This window comes from Parathielavia appendiculata, assembly GCF_033297405.1.
Source record: "Parathielavia appendiculata strain CBS 731.68 unplaced genomic scaffold N657scaffold_1, whole genome shotgun sequence".
In the NCBI taxonomy this organism is placed as follows: Eukaryota; Fungi; Ascomycota; class Sordariomycetes; order Sordariales; family Chaetomiaceae; genus Parathielavia; species Parathielavia appendiculata.
Genome location: NW_026944220.1, coordinates 3,734,059 through 3,747,681, shown reverse-complemented (window position 1 = coordinate 3,747,681; position 13,623 = coordinate 3,734,059). Strand labels below are relative to the sequence as shown.

At 55.4% G+C, this 13,623-nt stretch overlaps 5 protein-coding genes across 5 annotated transcripts; 2 read left to right on the top strand and 3 right to left on the bottom strand.

Annotated features, from left to right (window-relative positions):
- Positions 1-4,986: 4,986 nt before the first annotated feature.
- On the bottom strand, positions 4,987-6,027 carry N657DRAFT_561179 (uncharacterized protein; the record flags this gene model as incomplete). The annotated part of the gene is made up of 4 exons (XM_062788042.1): positions 4,987-5,226; positions 5,281-5,568; positions 5,625-5,823; positions 5,891-6,027. The coding sequence occupies 4 exons, from the start codon at positions 6,025-6,027 to the stop codon at positions 4,987-4,989; spliced, it is 864 nt and encodes a 287-aa protein (XP_062653131.1).
- Positions 6,028-7,847: 1,820 nt separating this feature from the next.
- N657DRAFT_562923 (uncharacterized protein) lies at positions 7,848-8,590 on the top strand (the record flags this gene model as incomplete). Its single annotated transcript, XM_062788173.1, has 3 exons — positions 7,848-7,947; positions 8,005-8,093; positions 8,183-8,590. The coding sequence occupies 3 exons, from the start codon at positions 7,848-7,850 to the stop codon at positions 8,588-8,590; spliced, it is 597 nt and encodes a 198-aa protein (XP_062653130.1).
- Positions 8,591-9,192: 602 nt separating this feature from the next.
- N657DRAFT_70921 (Choline/ethanolaminephosphotransferase) lies at positions 9,193-11,440 on the top strand. Its single transcript, XM_062797417.1, has 4 exons — positions 9,193-9,596; positions 9,691-9,800; positions 9,893-10,018; positions 10,069-11,440. Exons 1-4 carry the CDS (start codon positions 9,581-9,583, stop codon positions 11,098-11,100), a joined length of 1,284 nt encoding a protein of 427 aa, XP_062653129.1. The 5' UTR covers positions 9,193-9,580; the 3' UTR covers positions 11,101-11,440.
- On the bottom strand, positions 11,162-12,025 carry N657DRAFT_70735 (uncharacterized protein). The gene is made up of 2 exons (XM_062797393.1): positions 11,784-12,025; positions 11,162-11,726 (listed from the first exon to the last, which is right to left on the bottom strand). Exon 2 carries the CDS (start codon positions 11,626-11,628, stop codon positions 11,224-11,226), a length of 405 nt encoding a protein of 134 aa, XP_062653128.1. The 5' UTR covers positions 11,629-11,726; positions 11,784-12,025; the 3' UTR covers positions 11,162-11,223.
- N657DRAFT_639970 (Phox-like protein) lies at positions 11,212-12,966 on the bottom strand. Its single transcript, XM_062791876.1, has 3 exons — positions 12,034-12,966; positions 11,784-11,962; positions 11,212-11,726 (listed from the first exon to the last, which is right to left on the bottom strand). The coding sequence occupies exons 1-3, from the start codon at positions 12,640-12,642 to the stop codon at positions 11,663-11,665; spliced, it is 852 nt and encodes a 283-aa protein (XP_062653127.1). The 5' UTR covers positions 12,643-12,966; the 3' UTR covers positions 11,212-11,662.
- Positions 12,967-13,623: the final 657 nt, after the last annotated feature.

Below are 13,623 nucleotides of genomic sequence, written 5' to 3'. Positions count from 1 at the left end.
GGCATGAGGGGCAGTGAGACGTTCATGGGTGTGAGAATGTTCGACTTCTGTCTGTATCCGGCCGTGTCTTGTTTTTGGCCGAGGGTCCAAGTGTCAGCACCCGAATCGTCTTTCATCGTTCGTCTGGCACAGGGCCCGTGGTAGTGGTGCAGATTTGAAGGGTGAAGCGTCTTCAACTGGGTGCATTTACGAACAAAATTCTGATGCCAACGATTCACAATTTCCGAAGCGGTAATCTTTTACATCAGAGATTTCCTCGATGTTCCATCCCGCTGCATATAGGTCATGCTCCCCTCGTGGTCGAAACAGCACCAACGCCTCGTCAGATCACCACTGCTGAGGAGCAGAATGAACGCTCCTAGCACCTCAAGAGGAGCATTTTAGACAACAAATCCTGCACAAACAACCCGTGGCATAGGCTGAGTAGGGGATGAGAGGAACGTATTCAGGAACCTCAGAACGCCATGTAGTGCTGCTCCAATATGCAATTCGCGAACGGCACAGACATCGTCGACTGTGTGATGTGCCTATGCTCCCTCAACCAACTATGAACGAGAGACCCCCTGTCTAGACCAAACAGAGTTTGCATGTCGCAAGCGCAACAAGCCACGTAACCAACAGAATACTCCATACAGAAATACCCATCTTAGTTGAACCCCCAGAAACGAAACCAAGCACCAAGGATGTGTAACGATAACAAGTAAGAACAATTTCCCAGTTCCCCCAGAGCCAACCCCTGTAACACTACCCCAACAACAGACAACCACAGCAACTATCCACAGAATCCCCAACATACCAGAAACAGAAAGACAGGCAGACAGTTCTCACTCAAACCCCTCCCACTCCCCCGTCGCTTCCCTCTCGCCCCCGGGTCCCGTGACCTTAGCCCTCAACAACCCACTCAAAACAGTAACATCTACTCCATCCCCTTCCATCAACTGCCCAGCCAACTTCTGCCCCTCAAGGACATCATGCAGCCGATACAGATGCCCACTTTTCGCCTCAAGCTCGCCCTGTACCCTTTTGATCTCTCCCATGACCCGCCGCCGCTCGCGCATGCCCACCGCCTTGTCGAGCGCAAAGTAACACTCGTTGAGCCGCTTCAGCTCCATCTGCAGATGGTCAATCTCGTCCTGCGTTTCCTTGATCAGGATGGCGAGCGCCTCGCCCGGCGGCATGGACGGGCGGACGGTGAGTTCTTCTGCTGCGGGGACCGCAGGGGGGCGCTCTAAAGGGCGGTCCGAGACCGGGACGGGCTTTTCGGCTGAGACGGTCTTTTTGCCCCGCTTAACGTCCTCGGGTGTGATAAGGATCATGTTGTTGGTGTTCTTGTTGGTGGTGGCTGTGGCGGGGTTGGCGGCGGTGGAGTACCTGTCGCCGTGGGCGGCGATCCGGACACAAATATTGCAGTTGGCAGAGTTGTGCTGGCAGATGCCGTCCAGCACGCGGCGGGCGTCCTTACTGAGCGACGGGAAGGGCAGGTCTTTGGCGGTGCCTTGCTTATTGTCCTCAAGTGTTATGTCGGGCATGAAGAAGGCAGACGTCATGCTAGGCTCAGTTGCGTCCGGGTCACACTCGGAGTTGCGGCAGGCTCGCGAGGCAGGGCGGGGAAGGTCCTGGGTGGTATGTATTGAGGATCTTCGGCTGTGTACGGTGTCGACAGCCTTGTCCTCCGTGTGCTGGCTGACAATGCTCAGCGCAGACTTGACGCTGAAGCGACCAGTATCGTCAAACTGACTAGACTTCTTGAGAATGCCGGTGAGCTGAGCTTTAGACTGGGCCGTCTTGGAAGCGACACCGCTGTCGGATTTGCTTCGTTGCAGCGTTGGAGGTAGTGGTGGCAGAGAATAGTCGGTGATCTCAAGCTCCTGTTGCCTCCGATTCTGAAGCTCCCCATAGGCCTGCCTCAGCTTGACAATTTCGCCCTCCATCACGCTAGCAAAGTCTGAGTCCTCCGTAAAATGGAGCTCCCGTGTCGGATCATCGTCGACATTGACAGCGCTGCTCTTCCCTGTCGACTCGTTTGTAGCCGTCTGCATGTCCTTTGGCTCAATGACGCGCGTGATTTTAGTTGATTTCCCTGTAAACTCTTGTTCCGCAATCTCGCTGATCTTGCTAGACAGGCGCTTGACCTTCAAGACAGCTGCCTCTCTGCGCTCGAGTTTCTTCAGGAGAGCGGCTTCCCTTTGCTTGAAGCCCTCGTCCATGCGGACGCCGTCGTCTGCATCCTGATTGACGACATTTTTGGAGAGGAGCTGGTTTGAGCGAGCCGCTTCATGCTTTTTGTCGGCCCACTGGCTCCTGATTTCGCCGTGTTCTCCACGGAGGCGCTGAATTTGCTCTCGAAGACGGTCGTTGTCGATAGACAAGTCTAGATTCTGTTCCTTGAGGGAGCGGATCCGATCTTCTGTTGCATTGATCTCGCCGTCTTTCTGACGCAGTTCGGCGGCCTGCTGTTCGACTTTATTATGCAGGAGCTGGACTTCGGCGTCTAGCTCGGCATTCAGCTCGAGCATGGCCGTGTCCGAGGTGAGGGCCTGGATGTTATCAAGCATCTTGTCCCGAGAACTGATGCCCTTCTTCAGATCAGTAATGTGTTGGTCCCGCGCGGCGACTTGTGCCTGCAACTTCTTATTCTCCTTGAAATAGTTTTCATTGTTGCGCTCCATGCTCGCGTGGTCCTGTGCAAGATGCCGCTTCTCCTCTTGCACGGCCTCGTACTGCTTGCGAAGGGAATCGAGCTCCTCGCGGGCCATGCGAAGATCGTTTTGGACACCACTGAGCTCCCGGCGAAGCTTATCGTTTTCAGCAGCGAGAGTCTTGTTGTTCTGAAGTGCTGTATCGCGTTGCTCCTTGAGTGTTTGGTTTTCGGTATGCAAGGACCCGTTCTCCAGCTGCAGTTCCACCTTTTCCTGCAGCAGGTGGAGAGATGACTCCAGGTCCTTTTGTGTGGCCTCCAGCTCAGCCTGGAGTCTTGTGGCCCGCTCGCGGGCAACCGAGGCCTGGTGCAAGGCCTCATCACGCTCTGCCGCGAGCGCAGCACTGTGGATGTCGTTGACGCCGACCTGCCTACTAGCCTGATCGAGACGATCGCGCAGCTGAGCAATCTCGTGCTCCAAATCATCGTTCTGCCCGCCGCTGCGCCTGAATGAGGCGTCGGATTCTGAACCAATGGCACTATCCGAGAGCTTCCGGGTCTTGAGCCTCTTAAGCTCGGCTTGGAGCAAGTTGACCTCGCGCTGCAGCTTCTCTGCCTCGCGCTGAAGCATCGCGTCATGGTCATGGAGTTCACGGACTTCCTCCTGGAGCTTATCCATGGAGACGAAAATCTCCTCGTCCTCCTTGCTGATGCCGATGGCGCGAACTTCGTCATGGTCCCTCCCATATTGATCAAGACGCACGTCACCCTTGGCGGATCTGACAAAGACGGGGACGCCGTTCTTCATAGTGCTAAACTTGAGAGTGCCGGACGTCCAGTCTGGAAGATGGCGGAAGGATGGCAGGAAGAACGAGCGGGTAGGGGTCATGGTGTTATCCATCCCAGTTATGGGAACCGGGGTCTCGTGAATGGCTTGGACGGCGGGAGAGCGCTTAGGTGTGGTGTCGCGCTTGGTGGTTTGCTTCTCGGTGCGAATCTTAGAGATCATGTCTTGGAGAGAGCGCTTGGCGGGCTCCGGGGATGGCGGAACGTCAGGCTGAGCAGCAGCAAACCGGGAACGACGAGAGACAGGCCTGGCCGGCGAGAGGGAGAGGATGGTGGAGCAGTCGGATTCGTTTTCAACACGAGCTTGGAGGTCAAGGCGGAAACGCTTCCTCTTTGAGTCGGCCACGATATCGAATGTGTGATCATCGGCACGTTCCTGAGTCAGGGGCATGTTCTCCTTTCCCCCGGGCGAGGCAGAAACGGGCTTGAATGGCGCGGCCATGTCGACAGTCTGAGTGGCAGTTAGGTTATCCTTGGTCAAAAGGCCACTCCATTCGGGGAATGTGCGCGCAATGGCTGACGTGTTGAGAACAGTGTCCATGTGTCTCAAACCGAAGCGACCTGATCGTGAGGCGTGCCTCTTTGACGACGGGTTCTGCGCGTCTTCGCTGAGGCGGGGGGTGCCCTCCCCGTCGGGATTGAAAGAAAAGTCGGACAGATTCTGAGTGAGTTCCTCAGTGGTAGTGCTGACCGTGTCGTGGGAGCCGGTGGATGACGGTGGTGAGCTGAAGGGGTTCTGGTGCATACGATGCTGAAGCATTTCTTTTCTGAGTCTAGAAATATGCTTGCGCTTGCTAGTGGCATGATTGCCTCGAGTATTGCTATTGATGTCCATGGTGAGCCTGCCGAGGCCGCGCCGAGCGCGACGGTAAAGGGAGATGGCTGAACGAGCAGCAGGTGCGCCTGAGACTCGGAGTAAACGGGGACGGGGCTATTGTCAACAGTCAAGCGACGCGGAAGTCACTGATGGGAGGTTTCGAGTCCGACAAAAGCGAGAAAGGGCGTTTGGTGCCGAGTGCAGACCGAAGCCGCATAGCACTATAGTACTGGTAAGTTAGAAGGCGCTTCTCAGAAAGAATCCAAGTCGCGCGCAGACAATGCCAAACAACAGCAGTCGCGAGTCGACTCTAATTGTCATGCTACTGGGCTGTCAGTGACGAGGGACGCGATGGGAGGCCCATTTGTTTACATGCAGGGGTCAAAATAATCCAGAGTGGATCGCAATGGCTGATGGTGGGGCTTCATTCGCCGCACGCCCTGATTGGCTCAGGTTGCCGACAGCAACAAATCGACAAACTGACACAACAAAGATCCGTACACATGGCGCTGTTCTTTGTTCGAATCTATATGCCCGAACTATGTTGTTTGTTGGCCACATAGTCGAAGTTCCAGTGCGGCCATTTATCACACCAGGACAGTATCTCTTGAACAATATAGATCGTGGGCCAGCCCGAGGAATACAAGCGTCCAATGTGCCAGTATACTCACAGGCCAGCTGCTGCTTAACGCTCTCCTGCCAGTCTCCTGCTCTGAACTTCTCCCAAGGCCTTGGTACCGCTGAGCACAGTAACGGCAGCAACAGCAGCGATGATGGGCAGCGTCTTGAACAGGTTCCAGCTAGTGTAATACATGAAGAAGACGAACTCCATTGCCACGATGGATCCAAGAAAAGTAGCGTGCGAAAGTGGTGCGGTGCCAATCGCCTTGGAAAGATGGCTGAGATTTCCGCCGAGGGAAATCCACTGTTGCCGGGAATTAGCATGGCATCCACAGGATTTACGGAAGATTTCACTTACGCCAATGAGCAGGGCAGGTAACGTCGCTACCACGCCCAGCGCAAAGAACAGCGAAATCACCTTGGGCGGGTTCTTCGGATCAGGACGGAAAATGTGGTGGATCTCGGGCTTCTTGCCGTAGCGGAGGGGCTTCTCGTAGGCCGGAGACGGAACGTTTGCGTCTGTCTCAATCTTGACCTCGAAGACGGGAGTGCTGAGGCCCTGGGCCGAGCCGAAGGAGGCGAGGACGACGGATGCCTTCAACGGCTTAGCAGCGACGAGGAGTTGTATAGGGAGGTCCTTGTGCGACTGCGATGACCGTGTCAGTAACTCGTGTCGTCAAATGAGGCCAACTAATTCCTCACTAATTGAACAGCAGCCTTTCCGCTTTCCTTGACCGTCAGAGGGAATGGCGCTTCAAGCCCCGAGTCCTGCTCCTGTAAAAGCAGGAATGCCTGATGTGGCCGTTTGCCCTTGCCATTGTCCTTTGCCGTCAAGCTCAGCTTCAGCGTATCGGTGCTTCCGAGAGATACTGGTTTCAGAAGAGGAGTCTTTTGGCTGAGTCTGAAAAAGCGAGGCGCTGTCAGCGGCTGTTGATAGATATCCAAGCGAACGTCGAGGAAGTGCTTACTTCTCCTTGATGGTGTCGCCCGACTTCTTTGCAACGACCGAAACACTGCCGTCGTCGAATCCCCAAACTGACGCGGCCTGAGCAGCTCCCGCTGCGAGAAGCAGCAACGCAGGGGCAATTGAGTGCGAAATCCGCATGGTGGACGGTTGTGGTGCTGAGACGCTTGAATACCGCAAGCTGGCAAGGCTGACGACGGTTGGTTCCGAACTGGACACTTGTTCAGCACAAGGCTTCATGCACGGCCCGCGTTGCCAAGCTGTTCTGAGATCCACTGCTCATCTGTAGCACTTTTCCGGATAGAGTAAGGTGATGCCGAAATTCGAGGCTAGAGCATAGGGGGATGCGCAACACTGCAAAACCGGGTCAACAACCAACCGGAATCGATCGCCCTTCTTCGCTGGTATACGATGCATCGAGCAAAAGGCCAAGGGAAATGTTGAAATTCAAGTAAGTCGGCTTCTCATGGCCTCTCCGTACTGGTGATACACGATCGTACAACGCGTGGAGACTGCATGCTGGAACCGGACACCACCCAACCCCACAGCTCGGCATCCGGCACAGGCGGGCAAGCTGGATCGCTTCCCGGACGTGGAGGCATCTAGATATCTCCAACCTGATAAAACCCGGAACAGATGGAAGACAGCATGCGAGAAGGACAAGGAAATACGAGATTGAAAAGCGGTTTGGCTATCGAGGCCTTGGGCGCACATGTTGTTGATGGCGGGGTATCTCGTATGCACATCTGCATGCAACTCCGCCAGATTGACATATCATGTCACGAACACGGACCGAGGGGGCAACTTCAGACGGAGTCGTCCCTCCATCACACCTCCGGTGCCTATCTGGCAGTACGAAGGAATGTAGTCTCCTCGTGTGCATCAGATACCTAGGCACCTAGGTAGCATCCCTCGGATCGGTACTCTACCCACACAACCAAGCCAGGTCGTTCCGGTGGATTCGGCGTAAGTAGCATCGCACTTCGTCGCCATCCAGAGGCAGAAACCGATGTCAAAGCAAGTAGTGGCGCCCGTGAGGCAGCACGTTCAGGTCAGTGCCCTCACGGCACTGGATGGGCATCAGTTCGGTCCATGAGCTGGAACGCCACCAACAAATTCTCGAGCTGTGACTTTCGAATAAACCGGACTTGTTGAGGCCCAAGGTGGCGGCTCACAGGCACCGGCCGCGTCAGAAGTTCCAGGTTGCTGATGCGCAATCGGATTGTTTTCCATCGTCCGAGACAGATGCAAAGCCGTGACCCAAACGCCGCTTTGCTCGCCCAAGCTCCCTCTGTAAATCCGAGTTTCAAACATTGCAGTGCTGCTTCGTGGGATCACTGGGATGCTTCCAGATTGTTGATGCCTGTGGCGGCGCAGTGAGTGCGGCGAGATGGCAGGGGGTGGCCCGTCTTGGCCTATCACGAGAGCTGCTGTGGTGATTGAGCTGCCCAGATTGGCCAATCCAGGGCATCCTGTGGGCTTGGAAGGTGCTATTGACATCCACACCGGATCCGGGGTTGCTCGAGCGCTTGAATCTCTTTTATCATGCCAGTTCGCTCTTTTCTTCTGTGCCCTTTTCTGCCATCTCTCTCAAGCTGCGTGCCCCCACTCGTTTCCAGTGTGCCAGTCTTCGAGCCTTAATTATTCTTTCTCGCCTTCGTTTGCACATCTATTCGTCTTGAACTCGGCTTGCCCCGTGCTGTAATTTCCATCTCTAATATTTTCGGCCCCCTTCCGACGTCCGACTGTCAGGATTGGTATCGAGGTGAGTCCGTCCGCACCCTCTCTCTGACCGGCTGGACTGCATGTCTCGTCTCTGCAGAAACTTCATGCTGTTGTCTATTGTCTGTTTGTCTGAGGATCAAGGCCGAAGTGCTCACGTATCATGAACAGTCAGCGGTCGCATCTTTACGACTTCTCATATTCAGCTTCCGACCAGCTAATCCCGACCGTCGTTCACAATGGTCTTGTTTCGAACAACACTCCTGGCTTTCGCCAGCGCTGTTGCCGTCTCAGCCGACTACGTTATTCAACCTGATACCGTGCCGTTGCCAACCAGGAGTGGGCTCGACCTGCCCGCAGCAATACTCAAGACGCAATAGCTGACGAGTGTCGCAGTGGCGTGGTGCAATTCCCAGACAGCTAGTTGCGGGCCCATCTGCCTCCAGACCTCGGTCGGCCCACCACAGACCAACGAATGCGATGCCGTACGTTTGTCCTACTTCCCCATGCCTGCAACGGGGAGCCTTTTTGCATGTTGTTTGCCAGCAGCCGTTTAACTAGAATCTTGTTTTAGGAAACCCTCCAATACGGCTGTGTCTGCAGCGACGGGAAGCAGCCCAACATGACCCAATACACCATGACCCTGCCATACTTCACGTGTACCGAATGGGGCAACCAGTGCGTGAAGAGATGCGGCAACGACAACCTGTGCGGAAACGACTGCCGTGAGAAGCACCCCTGCGGCGCCCTGGACCCGCCCAAAGGCAACGCGACGAAAACGACCTCGTCCGTCTCAGCGACGGCCACGGCCTCCGCTACGGCCAGCAATCAGGTCTTCAACGGCTTCGGCGACGGCTCCAGCTCCAATGCCGGCAGCGGCAACGGCAACGGCAGCGGTGCTGGCGCCGTGCGCTTCGGCGACTCGTTCGGTCTTGTGGTAGTGGCGGGCGGCCTGTTCGCCGGGCTCGCTTTGCTGGCTTGAACGAGGGATATTGCTGAAGGTGGTACCAGAGGTGAAGGAAGATGGTCGAAGTCTGGGATAACAATTTGGGGTTAATACACATGGCCGCGGGAAACCTGGTTTGCCGTCTGAGTCAGCCGGGATAGGATGGGACAGGAAGCCCTGTTTCAGAAACCGGGGGTTGGTTAGGCATCGCGAATCGCCAACTGGCGAAGTGGAGACAGTGTTAATCATGGGTATCGCTTAGTGTTTAACTCTTGTTCTGGGTCTGATGGATAGTTGCGTTAGTTCGACATGATGACAGGAGGCATCAACCTGGCTCTAATCGGTTGCCTGCATTGCTTTTCAGTCGTTTCCGTCCGTCCAATCACCCTTCACGGTCTTATTGGTTGTGCTGTCCATCTGGTCTGATCTTCTAGTTCCTGATTCTAGTGCCAGTTCAGACAACTTGTCATCGCCACTCTCAAACATGCTGAGAACCCCGGACTGCTGAAGAGACTTGGCCACGGCCAGATGCCACCGACAAAATCGGAGTTCACCACGTGCCGCACGCTTTCAAATGTCAGGCTAATTGGCAAAGGGGGGTAGAGTGGATCGCGACTTGGGAAAGCTTGTCATTTGAGATTTGATTCGCACCAGGGGCATTGGGGGTACAAAAGGTACTCAAGGTTCTATGAATACCAACGAGAAACGTGATGTTATTGCTCTTTTTAAACAATCCTGGAGATATGGAATCTAAGCCAACGCCGAGGGGTTTTGAATAGCGACGCAGGTCCGCCAACGACGTTACGCGTCGGGTCGTCACGCACTACTCCGTATAATAAGGGGTGAGGTGTTGCGCCGGATCGCCAATTTTTCTTCCTTTTTGTTCCCACCCGTTTCCTCAGACCCCAGTCCGACTTTTGAACCCCTATTTGAAAAGCCGACAGAGCTCCGAGCAATCATACGCAGCGAGAGCACAAGGAGTGGAAATCGGCATTGGTTTGCCATACCGAAATCGTCGGCCGAACCATGGCTCCCAACAATGGCAGTGAGCAGAGACCCCGCCCCACCTTTCCAAGCAGTGCCGACAGTCCGAAGCCAATGTCCGATCCGTGCTGACCATGTCGACCACTCAACAGAAGAAGCCGCGGCCGAATGCGTCTCGGAAGATGCCCTCATTCACCTCAAATCGTACAAGTACTCGGCTGTCGACAAGTCGCCCATCTCCCACTACATCCTAAGGCCATACGTACGCGCTGCCCCGCCCCCGCCGGAATGGAAGCTTCTTGCAGGACAGACGAGCTTGGTGTTCTCTTGGGAGGACACGGCTGACTGGAACAGTGGAACGCCTTCGTCGAGCTACTACCGCTATGGCTGGCTCCGAACATGGTCACCCTCCTGGGGTTTATGTGCATCCTCTTCAACGTTGGCCTGTTGGTGGTCATGATGCCGGATCTTGAAGGACCCGTAAGCTTCCACTCGCCCACCATCCACCAGCTTCCGCGCTGACTTTCCAGGCGCCACCATGGGTATACTACAGCTTCGCCTTCGGGCTTTTCATGTACCAGACTTTCGATAACGTCGACGGCAAGCAGGCCCGTCGCACCGGGACCTCGAGCGGCCTGGGCGAGCTCTTCGACCACGGCATCGACAGCCTCAACTGCACCCTCGCCAGCCTGCTCGAGACGGCCGCAATGGGTCTCGGCACCTCCAAATCGGGCGTCTTCACCGCCCTCTGCCCCTGCCTGCCCATGTTCTTCTCCACCTGGGAGACCTATCACACCCACACCCTCTACCTGGGCTACATCAACGGCCCAACCGAGGGTCTCCTCATCGCCTGCGCCGTCATGATTCTCTCGGGCTATTACAGCCCGGCGATCTGGACCGATCCCCTGGTCAAGCTCGTCGGCCCGCGCATCGCCGTGCTCCGCTCCCTCGGCATCCCCGACGACGTCCTCGCCGACCTCTCCATCCGCGATGTCTGGGTGGCCGTCATCATCGCCTCGCTCCTCTTCACCCACATCCCTTTCTGCATCCTCAACGTCGTCCGGGCGCGCCGCACCCGCGGCCTGCCCGTCACACCCGTCTTTCTCGAGTGGACCCCCATGGCCGTCTACACCCTCTCCATCGGCGCCTGGCTCTACTCACCTTATTCGACCATCCGCGCCGAGAACCACCTCGTCCTGTTCTGCATCATCATGAGCTTCGTGTTCGGCCGCATGACAACCAAGATGATCCTCGCGCACCTCACGCGCCAGCCATTCCCTTACTGGACCGTCATGCTCTGGCCGCTGGTCGGTGGGGCGGTGCTGGGCAATCTGCCGCGGTTCGGGCTGCCCGCCGTCTCGGCCGAGACGGAATACGCGTACCTGCTGGGGTACCTTGTCTTTGCGGCTGTGGTGTACTTCAGGTGGGCGTGGTTGGTCACCACGAGCATCTGCCGGTTTTTGGGGATTAGCTGCTTGACGATTCCGTATGAGAAGCAGAGGGAGAATGCGAGGAGGGTTGCGGATGCGGTGGTGGCGGCGAATGGGAAGAAGGTGGAGTGATGGAGGTGAAGTTGGGGTAATAACAAAAAGGGGGTTCGGTGGCTGGAAGGAAGGAGGGATGGGCGATGGAAGGGCAGAGTGGGAGGCAGGTCATTCAACATCTACAAGTCGCCTGGGTTAGAGTTACGGGTTGGCTTTGGGCATTGGGTTTTGCATCGTAGCATGGCGTTGTTTGTTTCGGGGTGTCATTGGCATCGATATCATCGGGCCCTTGCTGGTACATACCAGCGGTTTTGGAAGTACTTGATTTGTATGTCTGGGATCAGTAATATTGGTCTTCAAGGAGGATGAAGCATATAGACTCAATAAGACGGTAATAACCAAGAGCGTGGACACTGCTGATGTGTGGAGCCAGCCGCGAAGGAGGCAAACCGTCACGGTAGCCCTCAGCCCTGTGCAGTTCTCAATTGCCAAACCTATATTTAGGTGTAGTACGCCAACCACACCGCCGCAACGGCGGAGAAAGCGAGCGATATCCAAGATAATCATTATCCCGAATCGTGTCTTCGTTGCTAAGGACAGGCACATCTCGTGAGCCAGAATCTCCCAGAACTGGGTCGGGTCATGAGAAAAGAAATTCCTTTAAGACGGGCGAGCCCGAGAACTCGGGGTTCAACAGGATACAGCTATATCGGGTCAGCAATAAATCCTTAATCTGCCCGGCCAGGTGCGCCACAACTTACTTCAAGAAGTACTGCAGCCCTGCCCTCCGTTTCTCGAGAAAGCGCGGCTGAAACCGCTTCAGCACGCTTTTGGGCGGCAGCGCCGGCACGGCCGCCTCAAAGTTGGGGAAGGTTTGAACGAGCCATCGGCGGAGGTCGTCAAATTCTGAATAGCGCTTGCGGATGTTCATTCGGGAGCCCTGGCTGCTGTCAGATCTGGAACGTCCACCCATCGTCTGAGTGTAGGGCAGGTTCGCTAAAAAATACGCACGTTTAGGGTCTCGACGCGAATATTCCACACCACAAACGCCCCTATATTCGTCGTGCTCCCGTTTACCAGCACGTAGTCCGTCACTTGCACGCTGCGCGCCCAGCACGCCCGGTTGCGGTTCCGCCCATACAACTCGCTGCTATTGCTGCGCCGGCCCGTGTGCTCGTTGTCGTCGTCATCGTCCTCCCGTTCGTTGTCTTGTAGCGTGATCGCCCCCGGTGGTAGGACCGAGTCGACTGAGGAACTTGAGACGGCGCGTGCGTGGCGAGGACCATGCACTTGTAGGTGGTTTTGTTCTTGGTGAGTGTGGGTGTCGAACCAATATGGAGGTACTGAGACACTTGGGGATGTCACTTGTTCTGAGGGGGCGTCGGATGGGATGGAGACGGTATCGCCGTCGTCTTCGGGGAACAGCGCCGGTCGATCGGCTTCGAGTTCGCAGGATGGAATTGGGGGTTGTGTTATGTTTAGTACAGAGCCCTGACTTGACGTGTCCTCGGTACCTCCTTCGGCGGCAATGGGCTCGTCATTTCGCGGGCTCGAAGGTGGCTGTTCTTGTTGTTGCGCCGGCTGCTGCGTTAATTGTTCTTGATCGTGCTCTGATGCCATTCAGGCCATTTGAGGTAAGACTACCTCATGTACCGTCTTGTACTCTAAATCGTTCTGCACGGCCGTTGCCGACGTGCTGCAATTGTCGCGACAGCGCAAATGTGAGTGGTAGTCGTCCAGGTTCGGGTTTGGATCTCGCGAGAAGCGTTGGCCGTTTTAGTTGTAGTGAGGATCGCAGCTGTTGATTACTCGGTATTACGTTTGAGTATGCAGTCGCCACTGGTAGGCTGGATTGAATCTATACACGTGTAGCTATCGTTGCGAAGGGTTTTGTCGTGGAGCGCAGCCCTGAAGCGATACACTAGATCTTTAATGAGAATTGCCAAGACTCTGGGTTGTTGAAGACGGGATCACGCATCGTCATCAGCCCCACAACCCACATCGGCAGTGACCCGGGCCTTAGCATGCTTAGGATTCAAGATCCAGGGTTAGGGTAGCATGAGCAGTTTTCCTCCTCAAGTTGACCGCCAAACAAAGTAAAGTGGGGTTCCAAAAGTCTGTTACCATCCCATCCTGAATCCCCAACCACTCAAATTACCCAGCGCTGGTACTTCTGACTTAACAAATCATAACTTAGTATACAAAAATCCAGGTAAGAACCTAGCTAGTACATCTTGTAGCCCTGATTCCAATTACTAATACTTAGTGTACCAGCCCCTAGCTTTTTTGACTGCAGCCAGCCGACGTGGGACTGAATCAATCAGACGGTCGATGTCAGCCTGATCAATCAGCCCACCAACACTCTTGGAGAACACGCGTAAACTCAGCTACATCCAGCTGGTTTTTCTTCAATTCCCATATATCAGGGTATTGAGCCTTGACTTTCCGCTTCAACAGAGCCCAAACATGCTCAATTGGGTTAAGATCCGGACTGTGGGCTGGCCAGTCTTCCAAGACCTCAATTGCATGGTTGAGGAGCCACTCTGTTGATGACTTGGACCTGTGAATCTTTGCATTGTCTTGCTGGAAAAGCCTTGTCCC

What these genes read in the sequence shown, in the direction of transcription:
- N657DRAFT_70921 (XM_062797417.1), top strand. An exon ending in ACTACATCCTAAGGCCATAC is followed by an intron (nt 9,801 to 9,892) that starts GTACGCGCTGCC and finishes TGACTGGAACAG; the next exon opens with TGGAACGCCTTCGTCGAGCT. An exon ending in TGCCGGATCTTGAAGGACCC is followed by an intron (nt 10,019 to 10,068) that starts GTAAGCTTCCAC and finishes CTGACTTTCCAG; the next exon opens with GCGCCACCATGGGTATACTA.
- N657DRAFT_639970 (XM_062791876.1), bottom strand. Translation starts at nt 12,642, where the DNA reads ATGGCATCAGAGCACGATCAAGAACAATTAACGCAGCAGCCGGCGCAA. An exon ending in TTCGCGTCGAGACCCTAAAC is followed by an intron (nt 11,963 to 12,033) that starts GTGCGTATTTTT and finishes GACAGCAGCCAG; the next exon opens with GGCTCCCGAATGAACATCCG. An exon ending in GGGCTGCAGTACTTCTTGAA is followed by an intron (nt 11,727 to 11,783) that starts GTAAGTTGTGGC and finishes GACCCGATATAG; the next exon opens with CTGTATCCTGTTGAACCCCG.
- N657DRAFT_70735 (XM_062797393.1), bottom strand. Translation starts at nt 11,628, where the DNA reads ATGTGCCTGTCCTTAGCAACGAAGACACGATTCGGGATAATGATTATC.